This window comes from Tympanuchus pallidicinctus, unplaced genomic scaffold, assembly GCF_026119805.1.
Source record: "Tympanuchus pallidicinctus isolate F22 unplaced genomic scaffold, pur_lepc_1.0 scaffold4, whole genome shotgun sequence".
NCBI classification, from domain to species: domain Eukaryota; kingdom Metazoa; phylum Chordata; class Aves; order Galliformes; family Phasianidae; genus Tympanuchus; species Tympanuchus pallidicinctus.
In genome coordinates, this window is record NW_026294758.1 from 23,159,012 (window position 1) to 23,176,622 (window position 17,611).

Sequence of the window (17,611 nt, forward strand, 5' to 3'; positions counted from 1 at the left end):
TTTAAAAAGCAAATTTCCTTACTATTTCTTTTTCCTACTCTCTCTTTTTTGAAACAGTGCACTTTACCACACTCTGTGTTATTTAGTTTTGAGGGAAAATGTTTCAATTTTATCAGTTTGTGCCATCTGCTTCACCTTTTGTCAAAAAAAATTTGCATCTATTTTAGATGCATCTAAATTGCATCTATTGTTTGTTAGGATCATCCAGAGAACAAAATTGTACAAAATATAAGGAAAAAATGAACCATAAAGCGATAAAAATTGAAAGGATTATTTATGGTGTGGTGTTACAACATTAGCTTATTTTGTTAAATAGGCCACTTTCCATTAGAATAGTGTGCCTCTGCTTTAGAGCCTAACTACAATATTCACCCTTTCTCTGTATGCACTTAGAAGCTATTCAGTGCCCTAAGGAACTGTAATTAAACACAGTGTGGCATCCAATGCTGACAGGAAGTCTTAGGGACATTTAACTGTCCTTTTGTAAGACATACAATAAATACTTTGAAAGTCATTTAAGCTACAGAATGAAAGAAAGAAGGGAAGGGAGAGAGGGAGGAAGTAAAATCAAAACAAACTAAAGATCCCTGGTTATATCAGGGATGTCCAACAGCTGCAAGAACTACTTGCCAAAAGCCCAAAAGCCATTGCTACTTTGAAAATCAATTTACATGTATCCTTAAAAGGATCAACAAATGTCTTCTTTTGCTTACAATTTATTTGGTAGTTTAATATAAATTGCTTCACCGACATGTCCAAACCCAGACACCTGCTGCTGATCTTGAATTTGTTGGAAGAGGGCAAATTGGTGTCACATTTTTTACAAACTCAGAGTTGTGTGCTGCTCTTGGCCATACATGCACATCTCAGAATTGCTCTGCAGAGTAGGAGGGATGCTTTCCCAGCCCACTATGGTACTATGGGTAAATTCTCTAGACACAAACCATCAACTATCTTTAATATCCATCTGTAAGTTAAACTTCCAAATTTTGGAAAAGCTTTATTTATTAGCTTCAATTCCAATTAAATTGTATTTTATTGTATTGCCTCTCATTCCACTTTCCTAAGAGAAGGTTCATGTGTTTTGTTGTGCTGCCTGCTTGGTTCCCATATACAAAAAACAAAGTGGTATGCATTACATTTATTACATATTCCACCCATTTAAAAGGGTGCTATTGCTGTACAGCTAGGAGAAGGTGTTTCCCCAAATTTAAACCAAAGTCAGCTTAACTGTAAGAGCAGACAAAAGTGTAATTAACTGACACTTCTTCCTAAGCTGTTTAGAAGCCTTGACCAAAAGCAGGCAAGTCCCATAAGCATAACTTTTTGGCACTGCAATCAGGCTCTCACATAATGCAGTGCAAAATAGCTGCAATTACACTGTAAAATTCAGGGGCATTTGATTTCTATAGTATTTCAATAGTATGACAGAGAAGGTACAGCTTTTCTGGAGGTTTGTTTTTACTCACTTTTGCATGTGGTTGGCATAATTTTGTGGAAGTTTCTGAACTAGTAAGTAGCAACAGAATGAAATAAAATATTAACCATTTTTTCAATGTTCCCTGGCAACTTCTTTCTTCTGTTCATTCCTTCCTTTAAAATGAAGGAAAAACCAGCCACTTGCAATAGTTTCTTCAGATAACAAGTTGCAGATAATACAGACACAGCTTCTGGCTTCACGTGCATGTCTCAGGGTCACACCTGGTAAGATTGAATATTGGCTAGGAGAAACATAATCTCTGCTCTGAAGAATAGAAAGAAGGCTGTCCTATGCACAGACATTGTGTCTGCTCCACAGTGTTAATCATGTTAGTTACAATACACACTTGATGTTTAAATTAATTAATTTTCTAAGTCCATGTTGAACTCATACTTCTATCACTGCATAACATAGATCCTTCACAATTTAATCACTAATGCTTAGAAAATGTGTAAATGGAAGATTAAAGCCAAGTAAATAATGTAATGTGGGAAGAAGCCAGAATCTTGTGTGGTACCAAGTAACCCAAACCAGTACTTCTGCCTTGAATTACACATATTCTAGGTTTTTCATGAGAAAAAAAAAAAAAGTTGTTGTTCAAAATAACAAACGTAAGTGTAGAATAAAATGTCTCCATTCTCATTACAGACAGCTAACTATGCTTCTTCTGAGTCTATCATACAGCTCTGGACCAAACAATTTTCAGTTACATACTTGTTTGTGACAATATAATTATGAGCCCTACTAGGATACTGTGTAAGTGGAGTAAAAAAAAAAATAAATAAAATAATTACTACACCAAAAAAAGTATCTAAAGTAGATAAGAGAAATACGTCATGAAAAAAGAAGAGTTATGGCTGATTCACTGAAGCCTTGTTATCTACAAATTTCTGGTCTCAGCCTATGCAGTTTGTAAAAGGACACTTAAAGAGGTGGACCAGTAGATCTGCGGTAGTGGATCAAAATTCTCTGATAAGAGTCCGTGTCTCACACCAAGGTAAATACAGACTTCCCTCCAACCCTGAAATTAAAAAGGAAACTAACACACAGGGGCTAGAAAGAAACTGCAGCATGTTCCAGCCAGATCCCCAAACTGGATTGTGAGAGAGAGGGCCAGGAAATCTGCCAAGGCAAACATTTGCTGTTTAATGTGGACCAGCTTGGGACAATTTTTGCCTCAGTTCCTCATTTGTTAGATAGGAACAATATTCCCAGCTTTCAAGAGAGAGAATGCACCCTAAACATTTTGAAGTTATCTGATTGCTAATAGTGAAAGGCACAGAAATTCTGAAGATTGACCTTATATCCATTTGGTGTATAAGAAACGGAGAGACAAAGGTTAAACAAGTTGCTGCAGTCACACATGGAGACAGGAGCATAGCCAGAAATTGAATCCAGACCTCTGAAATTACAGTCCAGTCTTTTAACCACAAAATTCTTCTTCTTGCTTGATTAAAGCAGGAAACCAGAACACAAAGTATGTGCTTATTCTCCAACTTCAACATGGTACCACAAATATCTATAGAAAAATATATATACTTCAGATATGGTCATCTCAGTTAAGTGCGTATTCTGAAACAAAAGGCAAGTATTTTTTTTACAGCAAACATTTTTTTCAGGAGTAGTCTGTAGTAGTTTTATGATTTGTATCAGTACTCCATATCTTAACATCATGTAGTGCACTGCAAGTTAAAGAGTTAATGATGCAGTTCTGTGGATTGTTCTTAGTTCCAATTACTTGGTCTCAAAAAAGCAAACTACAGCTCTCAGAAGACTTCATAATTGCATTTCTATTTTCCATTCAGAGTGAAGGATAAAACTGACTGGGAGGCACAACACTGTCTATTTCTCTGCCCGCTTTGCTGTGTGTTCTCCCTATCTGTCTCACCTACAGCATTAGAGCAAGGTCTTTGGTTTGAGACACTCTGTCTCTCATTTTATTTATTAGCTTCAATTCCAATTATATTGTATTTTATTGTATTGCCTCTCATCCCACTGTCATATTTAGTGAATTTGTTGTTTTTCTTAGCTTGTTACCACTGTTTCTTTTTGTTTCATCTAGGTCCATCTCCCTATCTTTTCCCCTCTCCCCTCAGGGTGTGGGAGTGTGAGTCCCTTCGTCCCCTGTCACCGAACTAGGCTGAACCAGGCCATACCTAGTACATGATGGAAGTCCTATTTTTTAACACCTAGTACTTAGATGCCTGAATAATTGTAAATTCTAATTTGAAATAGCCATATATTGGGTATAAAAACATCTGTTAATGTGAAATGTAAGAAACATCCTGTGCCTGAACTACATTTAGACTAGAAAAGAGTTTTTGCCTCTCCAAGGTAAGGAAAGAGATACAAGTGATGGTGCTGCTGTTCAACTGTAGGGAAGTATTTCTCCTTTGTAAAGTGTTTACTTTTACTTGCCAGACAGATCCAGTTAACAAAATGTTTTTTGCCCACAGCTTTGGCTCTCTTCCTAGATTACCTCAGACATGGACAGGGAGGTGAGCTCGGTTCAAAGTACTCCAGTGTCCCATTCCCTTTCTTTCTCTTTTTCAAGGTCTCACAGCCTCTTTTCCAGCTTGCGATAATGTGCAAATTTATCACATACTTGCACCCACAACAAGGCTATATGACCACCTCTCACATCAGACACAAGGTCACCACTGCAAGGGCACAGGTGTGCTTAGTCTACATAATAAACATGGGCTATGCAAGCTCACCCTTACCTTGGGATTCCTCGTCAGTCTTAACTCATATGAGCAGTTGGACTAGATGATCTTTTCAAGGGTCCCTTTCAACTTAAACAATTCTATGATTCCATGTTATTAGTCTTCAAAGACATTCTATTTTCAATCATTTGAAAGAATTTTTTTCTCATCTACAGTTTTTTTCTTATTTTCTACTGACTGATTTTCTGAGTTCTTGCTATTAACACACACTGCCTGAATGAAACAACGTTTGTGAGGACTGCAAATTTATTCTGAATTGTTTGTATCTCAAAAGCTCCTCCCCAAGGTAATGGCAACTGCTACTTAATAAAGATGTTTCTTCCCACCTGTTTTTCCTTACAATTGTTAAGTAGACAGTCATCTGTGACTGAAAATTTAGAACCAGTATTAATCAGAGCTCCCGTACGCAGCACTTAGAAGAAGACATTCAGCTCCTGCCATAATAGGAGCAAAAAAAACAAGAGCACAAGAGCACTCTGTTACAAGTGCTATGCTTTTCACATGTATACTTGGTGTGGTCTGCTTATTATGCCATTTCACCTAGTTCTTAGATCTCAGTACTCTTCAGCTGTATTTGAGAAGAGTGTTCTCTGAACTTAAGTTCAGTGCTTCAGTATGTGTATTTTAGTTCACTATCTCTTGTCTCAGTCACTGCCTTTCCATCTTGTAAAAGATCACAAAGCTTCCCGGCAACTCATTGATTTCCCTTTGTAGGGCAATTGTAAAACAGTTTTCTGAAATAAATTGTGTGCAATCTTAAATAGGATTTCAGTTACTAGAAAAATCATTACATTTTTTTCAGTATACAGTTTTGAACTGCTGAATAGCAATCAATTTCAAGAAAAATATGAAACCTTGTGAAAATTATCTAAAATCATTTGCACATACTATGCATACATAAAATTAAAGAATGTGGTATTATTTTCGTATATGTAAGACTGTTGATTGATTGAGATATAAAGGGAATGGAGTAGTGGTCAGACCATTGCAGCCACGTACGGCATTGCCACCCAAGTCATTGGCACTTCAGTACTCACAAACACTGATTAGAAATATACACTTGAAAAACATCCACGTCTCTTCACAAAGTTGCTTTACTACATTACCAATGGTAACTTCACGCAATTAACACAGAAAAGGTCTCATGCTGCATTTCTTGTGTCATTAACTGATAGGCTGCAAAACCTATCTAAAGAAACTACACAGTACATGTTATTGAAACTAAAACTAATACATAAAGCAAGCACTGAGCTGATCTATGCTAATCTTTATGACTGCATCTGCAAGCAAGCTGAAATAGCTAAGAAAAATCACTAAGTCACCACTGAAGTCAAAATGACACCTAACAAACAGGGATTACTCAATTGTTCAAAGAGAAGACTTTAATCCTGTTTTATCTTACTTTTCAAGCCGCAACAGTATGACATGGGTAGATTTACAACTGCAGCAACCTAAGCATTTTATCCATTCATTTTTAACCACTCATCCAGCCAATACTTGCCCTGTAAATAAATAATGTTCAAACATCATGACTCTGTGGTATTCTGATTGTTCAAAATATGAAAAAAGCAAAGATAAACTTCTCAGAAACATCTGACCAAACTCAAACTCACAGAAACATAATGCTATCCCAATCAGTCATCTGTGAGTTTTCAATCATACTGGATATTTTTAGCAAAAACATTGTGGTCAAAGGCAGTATTTACTGAGTTTATGAAACAAATTCTTACAGAACAAAATTGGTCAGAGTACATTAAGTAATTTTCCAACATGTACTTACTGAAGATTGTGATTTGGGCTGTTTGTTGGACCTGCAAATATAAAATAAACAAACATTGCTCACAAATTTGGCTCAAGGAAACTGCATAAAAAAAGTCAATAGCAAACTGTCTCTTCAAGGAAAGTTAACCTCAAGATTCAAACAAAAGCCTCTAGGTTCCCACAAGTAATTACATACTGCTATTTTCAAAACCACAAATAAAAATCACACGTATCTTCTGTCTGTTCAGGCAGAAACCTGCGTGGACATTATTTCTGCTGCAAAATATCTGCTGCCATAAAAACACAGGCTGTTAAAGGCCAATATGTTATCTAGACACACCCTTTTCACCTTTCTGAGCCCTACCTGAGCATTCCAATCAGTTTATGGTACAGCAAGGTTAAGCACCTAACCTTTGTCAAGCTGAGAACAAGGACGGATAGCCAGTGCTTAATGAATCACTACAAACAAACAATTGAGTAGTCATTATCATTAAAAAATCAGAGGAAATTTTAGGAAATTGTGTCTTGAATTATTTTTTCATGGCATTAGAAACACAAGAAAAAGAAATAAAACCTTTGCTTCCAGATGGAATGATCAAGTCTTGAACAGTCAATGCAAGTACTTCTTATTAGGCTGTGTACCTTTAGCTCTCAGTGAGCAGTACAAACATGGTATTTCACAAGGATGGGCTCAGCAATACTGAACACCACCTGTTCAGCATTTTTTTTTTCTTCAACAGAAATTAAAAGTTTTTTCCATCTGCATTTACTTCCTTTTATTACTGGTGAATGGGTTTCATGTTTAACTCACTGAGCTCTGTGCTAGGGAAAAGATGCTTGGCAATAGCTTTATTTACTCTCTTTCACACTGAGAATTCTTAAAACGTAAATTCATTTCTTACTGTATTACTAGAAAAATGAATACCTAGCCTATAATGAACTACAAGCAATTATAAAACCCAGAAACTCACCAAGCCTCACAAACAACACTCCTGTTGCTGTTATCGTCTTCATCCCATTAGAAGCCACACACTGGTAGTATCCTGTGTCTGTCGTATCAAGATCTTGGATTCTCAGACGTGAACCATAATCTGTTTTTCTTATGATGATACGCCTCGGCTCCTGAACCACTGGAGCATCATTTTTTAGCCATCTGACATTTGGAGATGGATTTCCTGCTACTTTGCAGTGGAGGATCGCTGTCTGCCCCTGGACTATGGTGATATTGTTTACTGGTTCCAAAAAGGTCAGAAAGTAACCTAAAAGGGTAAAAGGTCAGAAAAGTTAAAACTTTGCTTGGCTTGGGATAAAGGCCAAAGGTTTTTTATGAGTGGATCTTGGCAAGAGTTGCAGTTTTCTTTCAAGTATATACCAAAAAAAAGAAAGGTCCCAATTCACTGTCCTAGGTATATATCCAAATTGTCTCTGATTGACTTCACGCTTCTCTGCAGGTAAGTATGTGGACCAGAAGGTAAAGCATGAGCTAATACTATTACAATTTTATCTTCTTTCACCTATTCTGAAGCTGCATTTTTAACTGATTATAAGCTGCTATTTTTTTAATGTCAAGTCCCAAAATAGTGCTAAAATGGACTGTATGTACATTAAGTAATCAGGTTTCATGGGTTTTAGATTTATAAATGGAAAAACACTAATTTGTGATTTGTTGAAAGCAATGGGTTTGTCAGAAAGCTTTTACACTACACCAGTAATTTCAAGTGATAAAAAATTGAACAACGGGTGGAAGCACAATGTAAAAACACTTTTCAGTAATAAGTTCTATAGGTTATTATTTTTAAATTTAGTTTGTTCTTACAACTGATGCATATCAGCCACTGAAAGCTTGAGAGCATTTAATTTCTCTGTAATAGTAAAGGGATTGTCAAAACACATCAGAAAAGTATCCATCTGTCACCTTAATGTTTGCACTGATGAATTTATACTATCTGGACACTGCATTAGATGCACTTCATATTGCACTTCATAATTATGTCAACTGAATCTAAATAAAAGTTAACTTAGATAAATGTCTACAAGTGCTATTTCCTGCTGAGTTAGAAAATTTTGCAGTTTTTTTTAATTAGGAAATAGCACATTACTGTGTAGGAATCTAATACTAGAATATAACAGTCAACTTTTTCAGCCTAATTGCTGAAATATTTGAACATATTTGGATGCTTGGTTTTTATTTACATTTAACATGACCATGAAAATCAGTTTTCCTGTAATAGATTTTAGTTGTAGCATTGGAAAGAGGAAAGAGGAACGTGTGACAGTAGAAACATCAAAATATTCTAAGTTTGGAAAGCAAAATTTTGCTGAAAAATTGGGTTTTACTGAGCTTTGTTCCCACAAAGCAACTCGTACTCTAGAGAGTATAATGTGAAAATACAATGTAGACAAGTGTGAATTTAATATGTCAGTACACAGAAAATTAAGTAAGATCCAAATATATTTCTATTCTCTACACAACACTGTTAAGGAAAAATATTTTGTTAGCTTTTTCCCTATAAATATTTTTTTCTTTCTGTGTGTAATCTTACATTAATTTTCCCCATTTTGATTGAACACAGAATATATATATATTAAGGCATAGTTTTAAAAAAAGGGGGCAGAGGAGATAAAAACTACAATGAATGCTTTCTGCAAGGTCTTTCCTATCATTTATTGTGGTTCACAGTCCACAGCTGCAGTTAGAGTTACTAGGATTACATTCTGGCAGGTAAGAGGAAAACAAACTTCCTCCTGTCTTACAACAAATTATCCTGCCTGTTACAGGCAACAGAAAAAATTTACCAAAACTATAAGCCAACAATTGACATGCATAAGCATTTCTATAAACAAGACTCTACGATCCCTCACAAAGCAGAAAAGGGTTTTCCATAGCTATTTCATTTTTAGTTCATTATTTAAAGAATGCAAAAAAATATTTTGTGAATTTTTCATAACCTGTAGCAGTTTATTTTCAAACAACACAGCTGAGGCAGGGTATGTGTGCAGGAACACAAGAAGTCAATTTGCAGTAATTTGAAAAATGTTCAAAAGAAGTCAGTTTGTGGTAAATTGAAATACATTCAAAAATGAATTGACATAGACAATAGCAAGACAGAAGAATAAATATATGAAAAGAAATGGAAAAGTGAGTGAGTAAAAAATTATTCTAGCAAAAAACTAACAACACAGAAGAACGTGAAAGTACAATGACGTCCAGTCATACCAATGGTAGTGTGCTCTTGGGTGGAAGAAGATTGGAGTCAACAACACAAGGCCACAAGAGCATCAACTCAAGGAACAGCTCAGTGCCCACAGAGGTGTCTGAATATACACATACAAATGAAGAAGAAGATTCTTAGATGTAGCCAGTATGAGGTACAATTTCTTAGCCTGAAGTCATTCCTGATTACAAAGAAGTGAAAGAGGCAAAAAGAATGCTTTCCATGATGATGGGGCCAGTTGAGGACTGTAAACAAACTGCTCAGTGAGTGTTCTCTGCTTCTCTACACGTTCCTCTGCTTCTTTGCTGCACTTTTTGTTCCTAACACACAGGAATATAAAAAGTCTGCAGTATTCTTGTGCTGTGGTCAACTTTTGTGTTGATGGCCGGCTTATAGTTCGCTTAAACATGTATCACCATATCACTTTTCCTGATTTAACCTGAGTTGAGTCTTCTGCTCAGAACAATTATGGATATTATGTTTAAATTAATCCAGCTGAAAACAGGTAGTAAATTTAAGTATTAGGATCAAGAATTATTTCTAATTCAAGACTAAGTCAATACCAAACCTTGCTGTTATTCTAATTAAACTGGGATTGTTGGAGGAAGCAATCTAATACATAACTTAAGCAATACAAAATATTTCATATACATTTATGAGTAAGATGCCATCAATAATTCAAACAAAATTATTACCACCAAAATCAATGCTAAAGATTTACGAACTAATTCAAATACATTGTGATTGGATGCACTTCCCCTGAAGTCAGTGTTATCCACCTCCTAAAGATCAGAATTCAGATTTAGCTCATTATTGCTCCTGCCAATTATATTTTGTGCAGTGTTTTAAATTATCTTGTTATTACAAATGAAGTAATAAATATTTTAACCTCAGTTTTGAAGCAATTATGTTTTCGTCAAAATTCTGTGGATAAGCTTGGGAGCATTAGAGCAACACCTACCCACTGCCTCTGTCAGTATCCTTAAGAACATACTGTTTCAGCTTCATTTCCTCTTTGAAAAATGATGCTGAAGTCTGGCATTTGTACTTACAGAATCCGAAGTGACTGAGTGGGCAGCCATTACTAATGCTGTCCTGTTATTTGACACTGACTTCAAATAATATAAAATTGCAGATCTTCCAAACTCAGTGAAAATTTTTACCAATCATATTCTAAAGAACATTTTCCTTTTTTTATTTTCTGTGGTGATAATTAGAAGTTACTTTTTGTGATGTATGGCACACCACATTCACAATTTGATGCAATGGTTTCAGAAAAAAACGAACTAGTTCCCAGGCTAAAACAGTTGGTTCTAAAACCAACTTCTAAATATCTTTAGTTATTCTAGATCAAGTTCTGGCTTAGAGAACTTTGACAAGAGTTCTATTTTTTGTTAATTTCATTGTTCCTTCTCCCTATGTAGGTTTGAAAAACAATCAGGCATTACTAATTTTGAAACCAGCTTCATGATCATCTCTACAAGTAGCAATTACCAACAGTTTGTAACTTGTTGTTTCAGAAATTCTCAATCCAGTTAAGTCTCATATAATGTACTTATCAATATTATCTTCCAAATCATAGAATCACAGAATTAAAAGGTTGGAAAGCACCTACAAGATTATCTAGTCCAACTGTACTCCCATTACCATTACTAAACCACTGAGCTACTAAACCATATCTTGTATATCGTCTGGATGACATGCTGCGTGATTTGGTTCAGTGCTAGTGGTGGCAATTGTGATGAGGAGACAGTTGGACTGGATGATCTTATAGGTCGTTTCCAACCTTGTGATTCTATGATTCTATGATTGCAGCTCCTCATCCAGGCACCTCTTGAACACTGCCAGGGACAGCAACTCCACTACCTCCCTGGGCAGCCATTCCAGTGCCTGACCACTCTCTGAGAAAAACAGTTCTTCCTCATATCTAATCTAAATCTCCCTTGATGTAATTTGTGGCCATTTCCTCAGGTTCTGTTTGTCACCTGGGAGAAGAGGCCAAACCACCTCATCACAGCCTCCCTTCAGGAAGTTGTAGAGTGCAATGAGGTCTCCCCTGAGCCTCCTCTTCTCCAGTCTGAACAATCCCAGCTCCCTCAGCCTCTCCTCATAAGACTTGTGCTCCAGACCCCTCACCAGTTTCTTCGCCCTTCTCTGGACACGTTCCAGGGCCTCAATGTCTTTCTTGTAGTGAGGGGCCCAAAACTGAACACAGTACTCGAGGTGCGGCCTCACCAGTGCTGAGTACAGGGGATGCTCACCTCCCTGCTCCTGCTGGAAACACTATTTCTAATGCAGGCCAGGATGCTGTTGGCCCTCTTGGCCACCTGGGCACACTGTTGGCTCATGTTCAGCCGAGCATCAACCAACACCCCAGGTCCCTTTCCTCTTTACAGTCATCCAGCCACTCTGCCCAAAGCCTGTAGCGCTGCATGGGGTTGTTGTGGCCAAAGTGCAGGACCTGGAACTTGGCCTTGTTGAACCTCATCCTGTTCACCTCAGCCCTGCAATCCAGCTTATCTAGATCCCTCTCAAGGGCCTCCTAGTAGAAACTAAAGAAAGAAGAGCTTAAGTGTCTTGCCCAAATTCACAGAATGTCCAATTAATGATAGAAATAATGAAAAATCTGAGTAATAATTTTCTAGATACAAGAAAAGAAACGCAAAACTGCATTAAATACAAAACATTCTTCAGATTAACATCGTAAGACTTATCAGTTTTCAGAACTATTGGAAATATACATAATATCATTTGCTTAAAAAGAAATGTGGCATTTTCATTCCTTCAGCTCTTTGTTTTTCCTTTATTTCTGCCTATCCACTGTTTTCATTTTTACCCTCACTTAACTCTTCTCTCTTTTTAAAATTAAAAGAACTTCTGCTTTCTCACTGCAATTTTTTCAACTGACAGCCTTTTATGATGGCATTTTATTTTGAACATTAATAAAATTTTATGTATTTCCAACACATTCTTTTTTTCAAAGTAACTCAAGTTTTCATTTGGTTCTAATTCCACCATCTCCAATAAGATGGGCATAATTTTTCACGGAAAAAAAAAACAAAAACAAAAACAAAAACACCCTCATACTTCAGCTTACTTAACGACAATGCTCTAAATTCAGAAGTATAAGGAATAACTTGAAGATGATGACACCACTTTCCAAGATACTGCATTGTGAATACAGTAATAAGTGTATTCATAGAATTGACGTGTAATCTATGAAGAAAATGAAACACTTGCAGAATGTTTTGGTTTTATATAATATCAGAATACTGAGAGAAAACAAAAATGAAAGTTGCTGAAATAGAGAATTTCTTTCCAGAGATATATACAGCAATATTATTAAAAGTAAAAGAGTTTAGGGGACACGTATCACACCATCACACCTCAGTGGATGGCTGGATTCCAGTACAGTGGTTCCTTCCACATGTAGATCATGACTGGAAAAACACTGGGAAGTAAGTCTTAACTCAGGGGGATGGAGAAGCCTAAGATTCCTGATTTCTTGCACAGACCATTTTCCTAAGTACGAAGCAGTCTTCTCAGTTGGTTGCCCTTTAATGACAGTACAAGGATGAGCAAATCACTACAGTATGTTGGAGCTGGTTTAGGAAATGTAAGGAATGTTGGCGTGTCTCCCAAAATACATGAGTAATTAAGGAGACTACACTGAGCTATACATTGCCATATGTTTCCAGATGAATTGATACCTTTCCAGCCCAATTTAATCTCACTATTTGCACCCTGTTTTCCTTAGTCTGTATGATCTTAATATACAAAAATTCAACCAGGAACATGTAAAATAAAGTGATTTGTCACATACATTTTTAGACAAGCATCTAGATGCTTCAAAAGTACTTTGGAGCAGGTTGCAGCCAATTCAGTGATGAACTGGAATTGCCACTGAAATATTTCCATAATTTCAACGTTGTCCCCCATACTTAAAACTAGAGAGATTATACTGTCTTATTTGCAGAAGAAAACCTATTTTTGAGCAGTATTTTCTCATACTGGGATGAAGCCCAGGTGTTTTACTTGTCCCTGCTGTCCTATCCTACTTGGTTGAACAGTGTTGTTTCTTGCTTTCTGAACCCTCGGAGGAAACTGTAAAGACACTGCTTCTCCAGCCATTGGCAACTGAGTATTTAGAAGCAGACTGTCAGGCATAAGGCCATGTAGGTTGGGTATAGACTGCCTAGAGGGTCATCAATTGTAAATGAAAAATTGCTGCTTTCAGAATATGTATGAGTAATTCCTGATATGTTGCTCCATGTCAAAACCAAAGAAACCAAGATATTCCAATCATAGCTGGGATTTATCATATAGGTATGTGCCCCAAAATAAGTTCCCACACAGACTTGTGTAGAAACCAGAATAAAGACCAGAGGTTTGAAGCATCTTATGTCCTGGATCAGCTCATCTCACTTAGTATTTCTGCTGCTTCAAAGCTGCCCTTACTCATACATTTATTTAGTCATTAAAGTTGAAGCTCCAGTACTCCCAGATCTAACTTACGGCACTACTGAGTCTTATCTACTATTATTTTCAGAGAGATTTTCTGTCAATTCTACCACCAGAAAACTAAAATAATAATAATAATAATAATAATAATAATAATAATAATAATAATAATAAAATCAAATTAGAATAACTAAATATTCTTCAATAAGGAAAAGAAGGTCAATGTGGTACAAAAACTGAAGGATTCTCTCTACTTTTCTCACGGTGCACAAAAACTCTGAAATTAATCTGCAATGGTGTTTTAAAATAGAAACTGTTATGTTGCTATGATAGAGAAGCACAGGGGTTAACATTTGAACTGAAGAAAGAAAATGTTCGATTTTTGCTTGTTGAGAGAATTTTGTAGCCACAAAAATGAAAGAGGAATAAAATGAGGCCATTTCCAGACCAGGCATGCTGGAAACTAGCAACTGAATCTATACCAATGAGTCATATATGAACAACGGTCTCTCTCTAATCCTCTCTCTCTCTCTCTCTCTCTATGCGTGTTTTCCTGAAGGAAATAAAAAATCCTTATGATGTAGAAACATTTGAGATGTGATTAATTACTTCCTCAGACAGGTATTGCCTATAGCCTTCGGAAAAAAATAATTAAAATAAGGAAATAACTGTAACTCCTTCTGGGCAAGTAATGTCACATGAAAGAAACATTTTCTTTTATGTCTACACCCTTACAAATTTAGAAAGAACAGAGTAGTAGAATGAAACTAAATTACTAGCTAAACACCTTTGGCCCTTGCAGCAGAAGGTAAACACAGACTTTTTCACATCAAAAGTAATGGGTACTTGAGTGTGAAGTAGCTTTGAGAAAAAATGTATACAATCTTGCTAACAGGAAGGACTGTTACAAAAATCTATTCCAATAATGGAAGATGAAGTTCAATCCTCTAAATAAAACTAGGAGCTTGAACAAGCAGAAAAACATTGGTAAGAGGAGCATACTGAGTCTTCCTCATAAATAGGAGGAGAGTGTTCAACATCAATGAGATGTGGGATATCAGCAGGAACATGATTAGAGAAATGAAAAAATAAATATGCCATTTTTATATCCAATTAAGAGTACGAATTAATGGAAGATTAATTGAAGTTCTTGAAAAATCTTCTAATAAGCAGAGTCAAAATAAGAAATCTAAATTCCAGATGATGCACAACAAAAAAACATCATTTCATATGGGACGTCTACAACAACAGCAATGACTGTATTCCAAGGTCTTTCCAAAATGCAAGCATTATGAATAAATTCTGAGAAGAACATCTAGCCAGGATTTCAAAACTTTGCAGATTTCAACAGGTTCTCACCTTGCTGAAACTGCTGATGGTAAGGGAGAAAGTAGTTTGAGCTGTTCATGCTAACAAGAATATCTGTCATTTTTCTATGTAAAGTGGTTGACATAAATTAAAAAAAAAAAAAAGAAAAGTAAGAAGGGCTTCTGTAAGTATATTGGACTAAAGAGAGATTGCTGAACAAGATGGCATTTGTTAAACAGGCTGGAGAAAAGTCCTAAGTACTGAACATCTTCTTTGACTAAGCCCTTACCAGCAAGACCTGCCTTTAAGAGTCAGAGACTTGAAAGGCAAGGAAGATGCAGGTTCTAGCCCTCTGTTCATTTTCTTGGTGGAAGAGGATCAGATTCCGGTGAGTACTTAAGCAACCTGGACATAAGTAAGTCCATGAAGGATGCTGGCAGATGTCACTGTGAAACCAGTTGTCAACACTGGAGGAAAAAGCAAGTGTGACTCCTACCTTCAAGGAAGGATGAAGAAGGACCAACAGAACTATGGTTGAGTCAGCTTCACTTCAATTTCTAGGAATGTGATGGAGTATGGAGTATCTAATCCTATAAAATATTTTCCAGGCACAAGAAATGAATGAAAATCATCATGAGAAAGCATCATGGATTCACTAAGGGGAAGCAATGCTTGGCTAACTTGACAAACTTCTATGATGAGAAGTTTATCCTGATAGATGAGAAGAGAGCAGTGGATATTGTCTTTCTGGAGTTCAGTAAGGCCCTTGACACAGTGTCTAATAAGTTCATCATAGATACAAGCTGTAGACATACAGGCTGGATGAGTAGACAGTGACCTAGATCAAGAACTGTTTGTGTGACTGAGTCCAGAGGGTGGTGATGAATGGCATGAAGACTAGTTGGAGACTAGTCACTAATGAAGTACTCAGGGAGTCAATACTAGACTCAGTCCTGTTAAACATTTTCATTAATCAAAGAATAGAAACATAAAATCATAGAATCCTTAGAATCCTGGAAAGGAGCTCTGAGGGCCATCTAGTCCGACTCCTCTGGAACGAACAGAGACACTTCAGCTAGATCAGGTTGCCTAGGGCCTTCTTTCTTTCAAGTCTTGCATTGGAAGTCTCCAGGGACGGGACACCAACCACAATACTAGATAGCATGTTCCAGTGCCCCACTCTCCCTCACTCCTTATATCTAGCTTAAATCTATCCTCCCTGAACTTGAAGTCATTTCCCCTTGTTCCATTGCCACAGACCATGCTAAAGAGTCTGTCCCCTTCTTTTCTTTTAGGCCACTATCAGGTCACCTTGCAGCCTTTTCTTCTCCATGATGAAGAGCCACAGCTCATCAGAAAACTGAGGGAGGTGCTACAGCCCTCTGTTCATCTTCTTGGCGCTCCTCTGTACCTGCTCCAACAACTCCATGTCCTTGTGCTGGGGGCTCCAGAACCAGATGCAATACTCCAGGTGAGACCTCACCAGCGCAGAGTAGAGGGGTGGGAACACTTCTCTCAAGCAGTTCTAGGCACCTCAGTTCAAGGACAAGGAACTGCTTGAGAGAGTCCAGTGCAGAGCCACAAAAATAATTAAGGGAGTGAAGCATCTCCCTTACAATGTGAGGCTGAGGGAGCTGGTTATCTTCAGTTTGGAGGAGACTGAGGAATGACCTGATTAGTGTTTATAAATAAGTAAAGGGTGAGTGTCATGAGGATGGAGCCAGGATCTTCTCAGTGCCATCCAGTGATAGGACAAGGGGCAATGAGTGCAAACTGGAACTCAGGAGGTTCCACATAAATATGAGAAAAACTTCCTCATGGTAAAGTTGACAGAACATGGGAAGAGGCTGCCCTGAGAGGCTGTGGGATCTCCTTCTCCAAAAACATTTAAAACCCACCTGGACACATTCCTGTGTGACCTGATCTAGGTGTTCCTGCTCCAGCAAGGTGATTGGATTAGATGATCTTTCAAGGTCCCTTTCAATCATTGATATTCTGTGATTCTATGTGAGTCTGTGACCTGCTGCTTGCACTTGTCTTGATGCAACGCACGATACTTTTGGCCTTCTGGGCTGCAAGCGCACATTGTCAGCTCGTCTTGAATCTTATTAATCAACAACCCCAAATCCTTCCCCCCTGGGCTGCTCTCAAGCCATTCTCCACCCAACCTATATCTGTGCTTGAGATTGCCGCAACTCAGATACAGGACATTGCACTTTGTCTTGTTGAACTTCATGAGGCTGGCACGGGCCAACATGTCCAGCCTATCCAGCCTATCGGCATGGCATGCCTTCTCTCCAGCATGTCAAACCTACTGAGGGTGTACTTGATCCCATTGTTCATGTCATCTACAAGGATGTTAAATAACGCTGGTCCCACTGAGGAACGCCACATGTCTTCACTTGGACATGGAGCCATTGATCACAACTCTCCTAGTGCAGCCATTCTGCCAATAATTCTTAATCCAGCAAGTGGTGCATCCATCAAATTCATTTTTCTCTGATTGGTGACCAGGATATCATGCGGGACAGTGTCAAATGCTTTGCATAAGTCCAGATAGATGATGCCAGTTTCTCTTCCTTTATCCACTGGCACTATAACTCCACCATAAAAGGCCACCAAGTTTGTCAGGCTTGCCCTTGACAAAGTCATGTTTGTTA

The 17,611-nt window shown here is 37.4% G+C and overlaps 1 protein-coding gene across 1 annotated transcript in view; it reads right to left on the reverse strand.

Moving 5' to 3' along the window:
* The window catches only part of ROR2 (receptor tyrosine kinase like orphan receptor 2), a 151,792-nt gene that overhangs the window by 25,215 nt on the left and 108,966 nt on the right, over nt 1-17,611 (reverse strand). Inside the window, exons 3-4 of the mRNA XM_052700995.1 lie at nt 6,939-7,226; nt 5,987-6,017 (exon numbers count right to left, since the gene is read on the reverse strand). Coding sequence (XP_052556955.1) covers nt 5,987-6,017; nt 6,939-7,226 — 319 coding nt within the window. The remainder of the gene's footprint in view (nt 1-5,986; nt 6,018-6,938; nt 7,227-17,611) is intronic.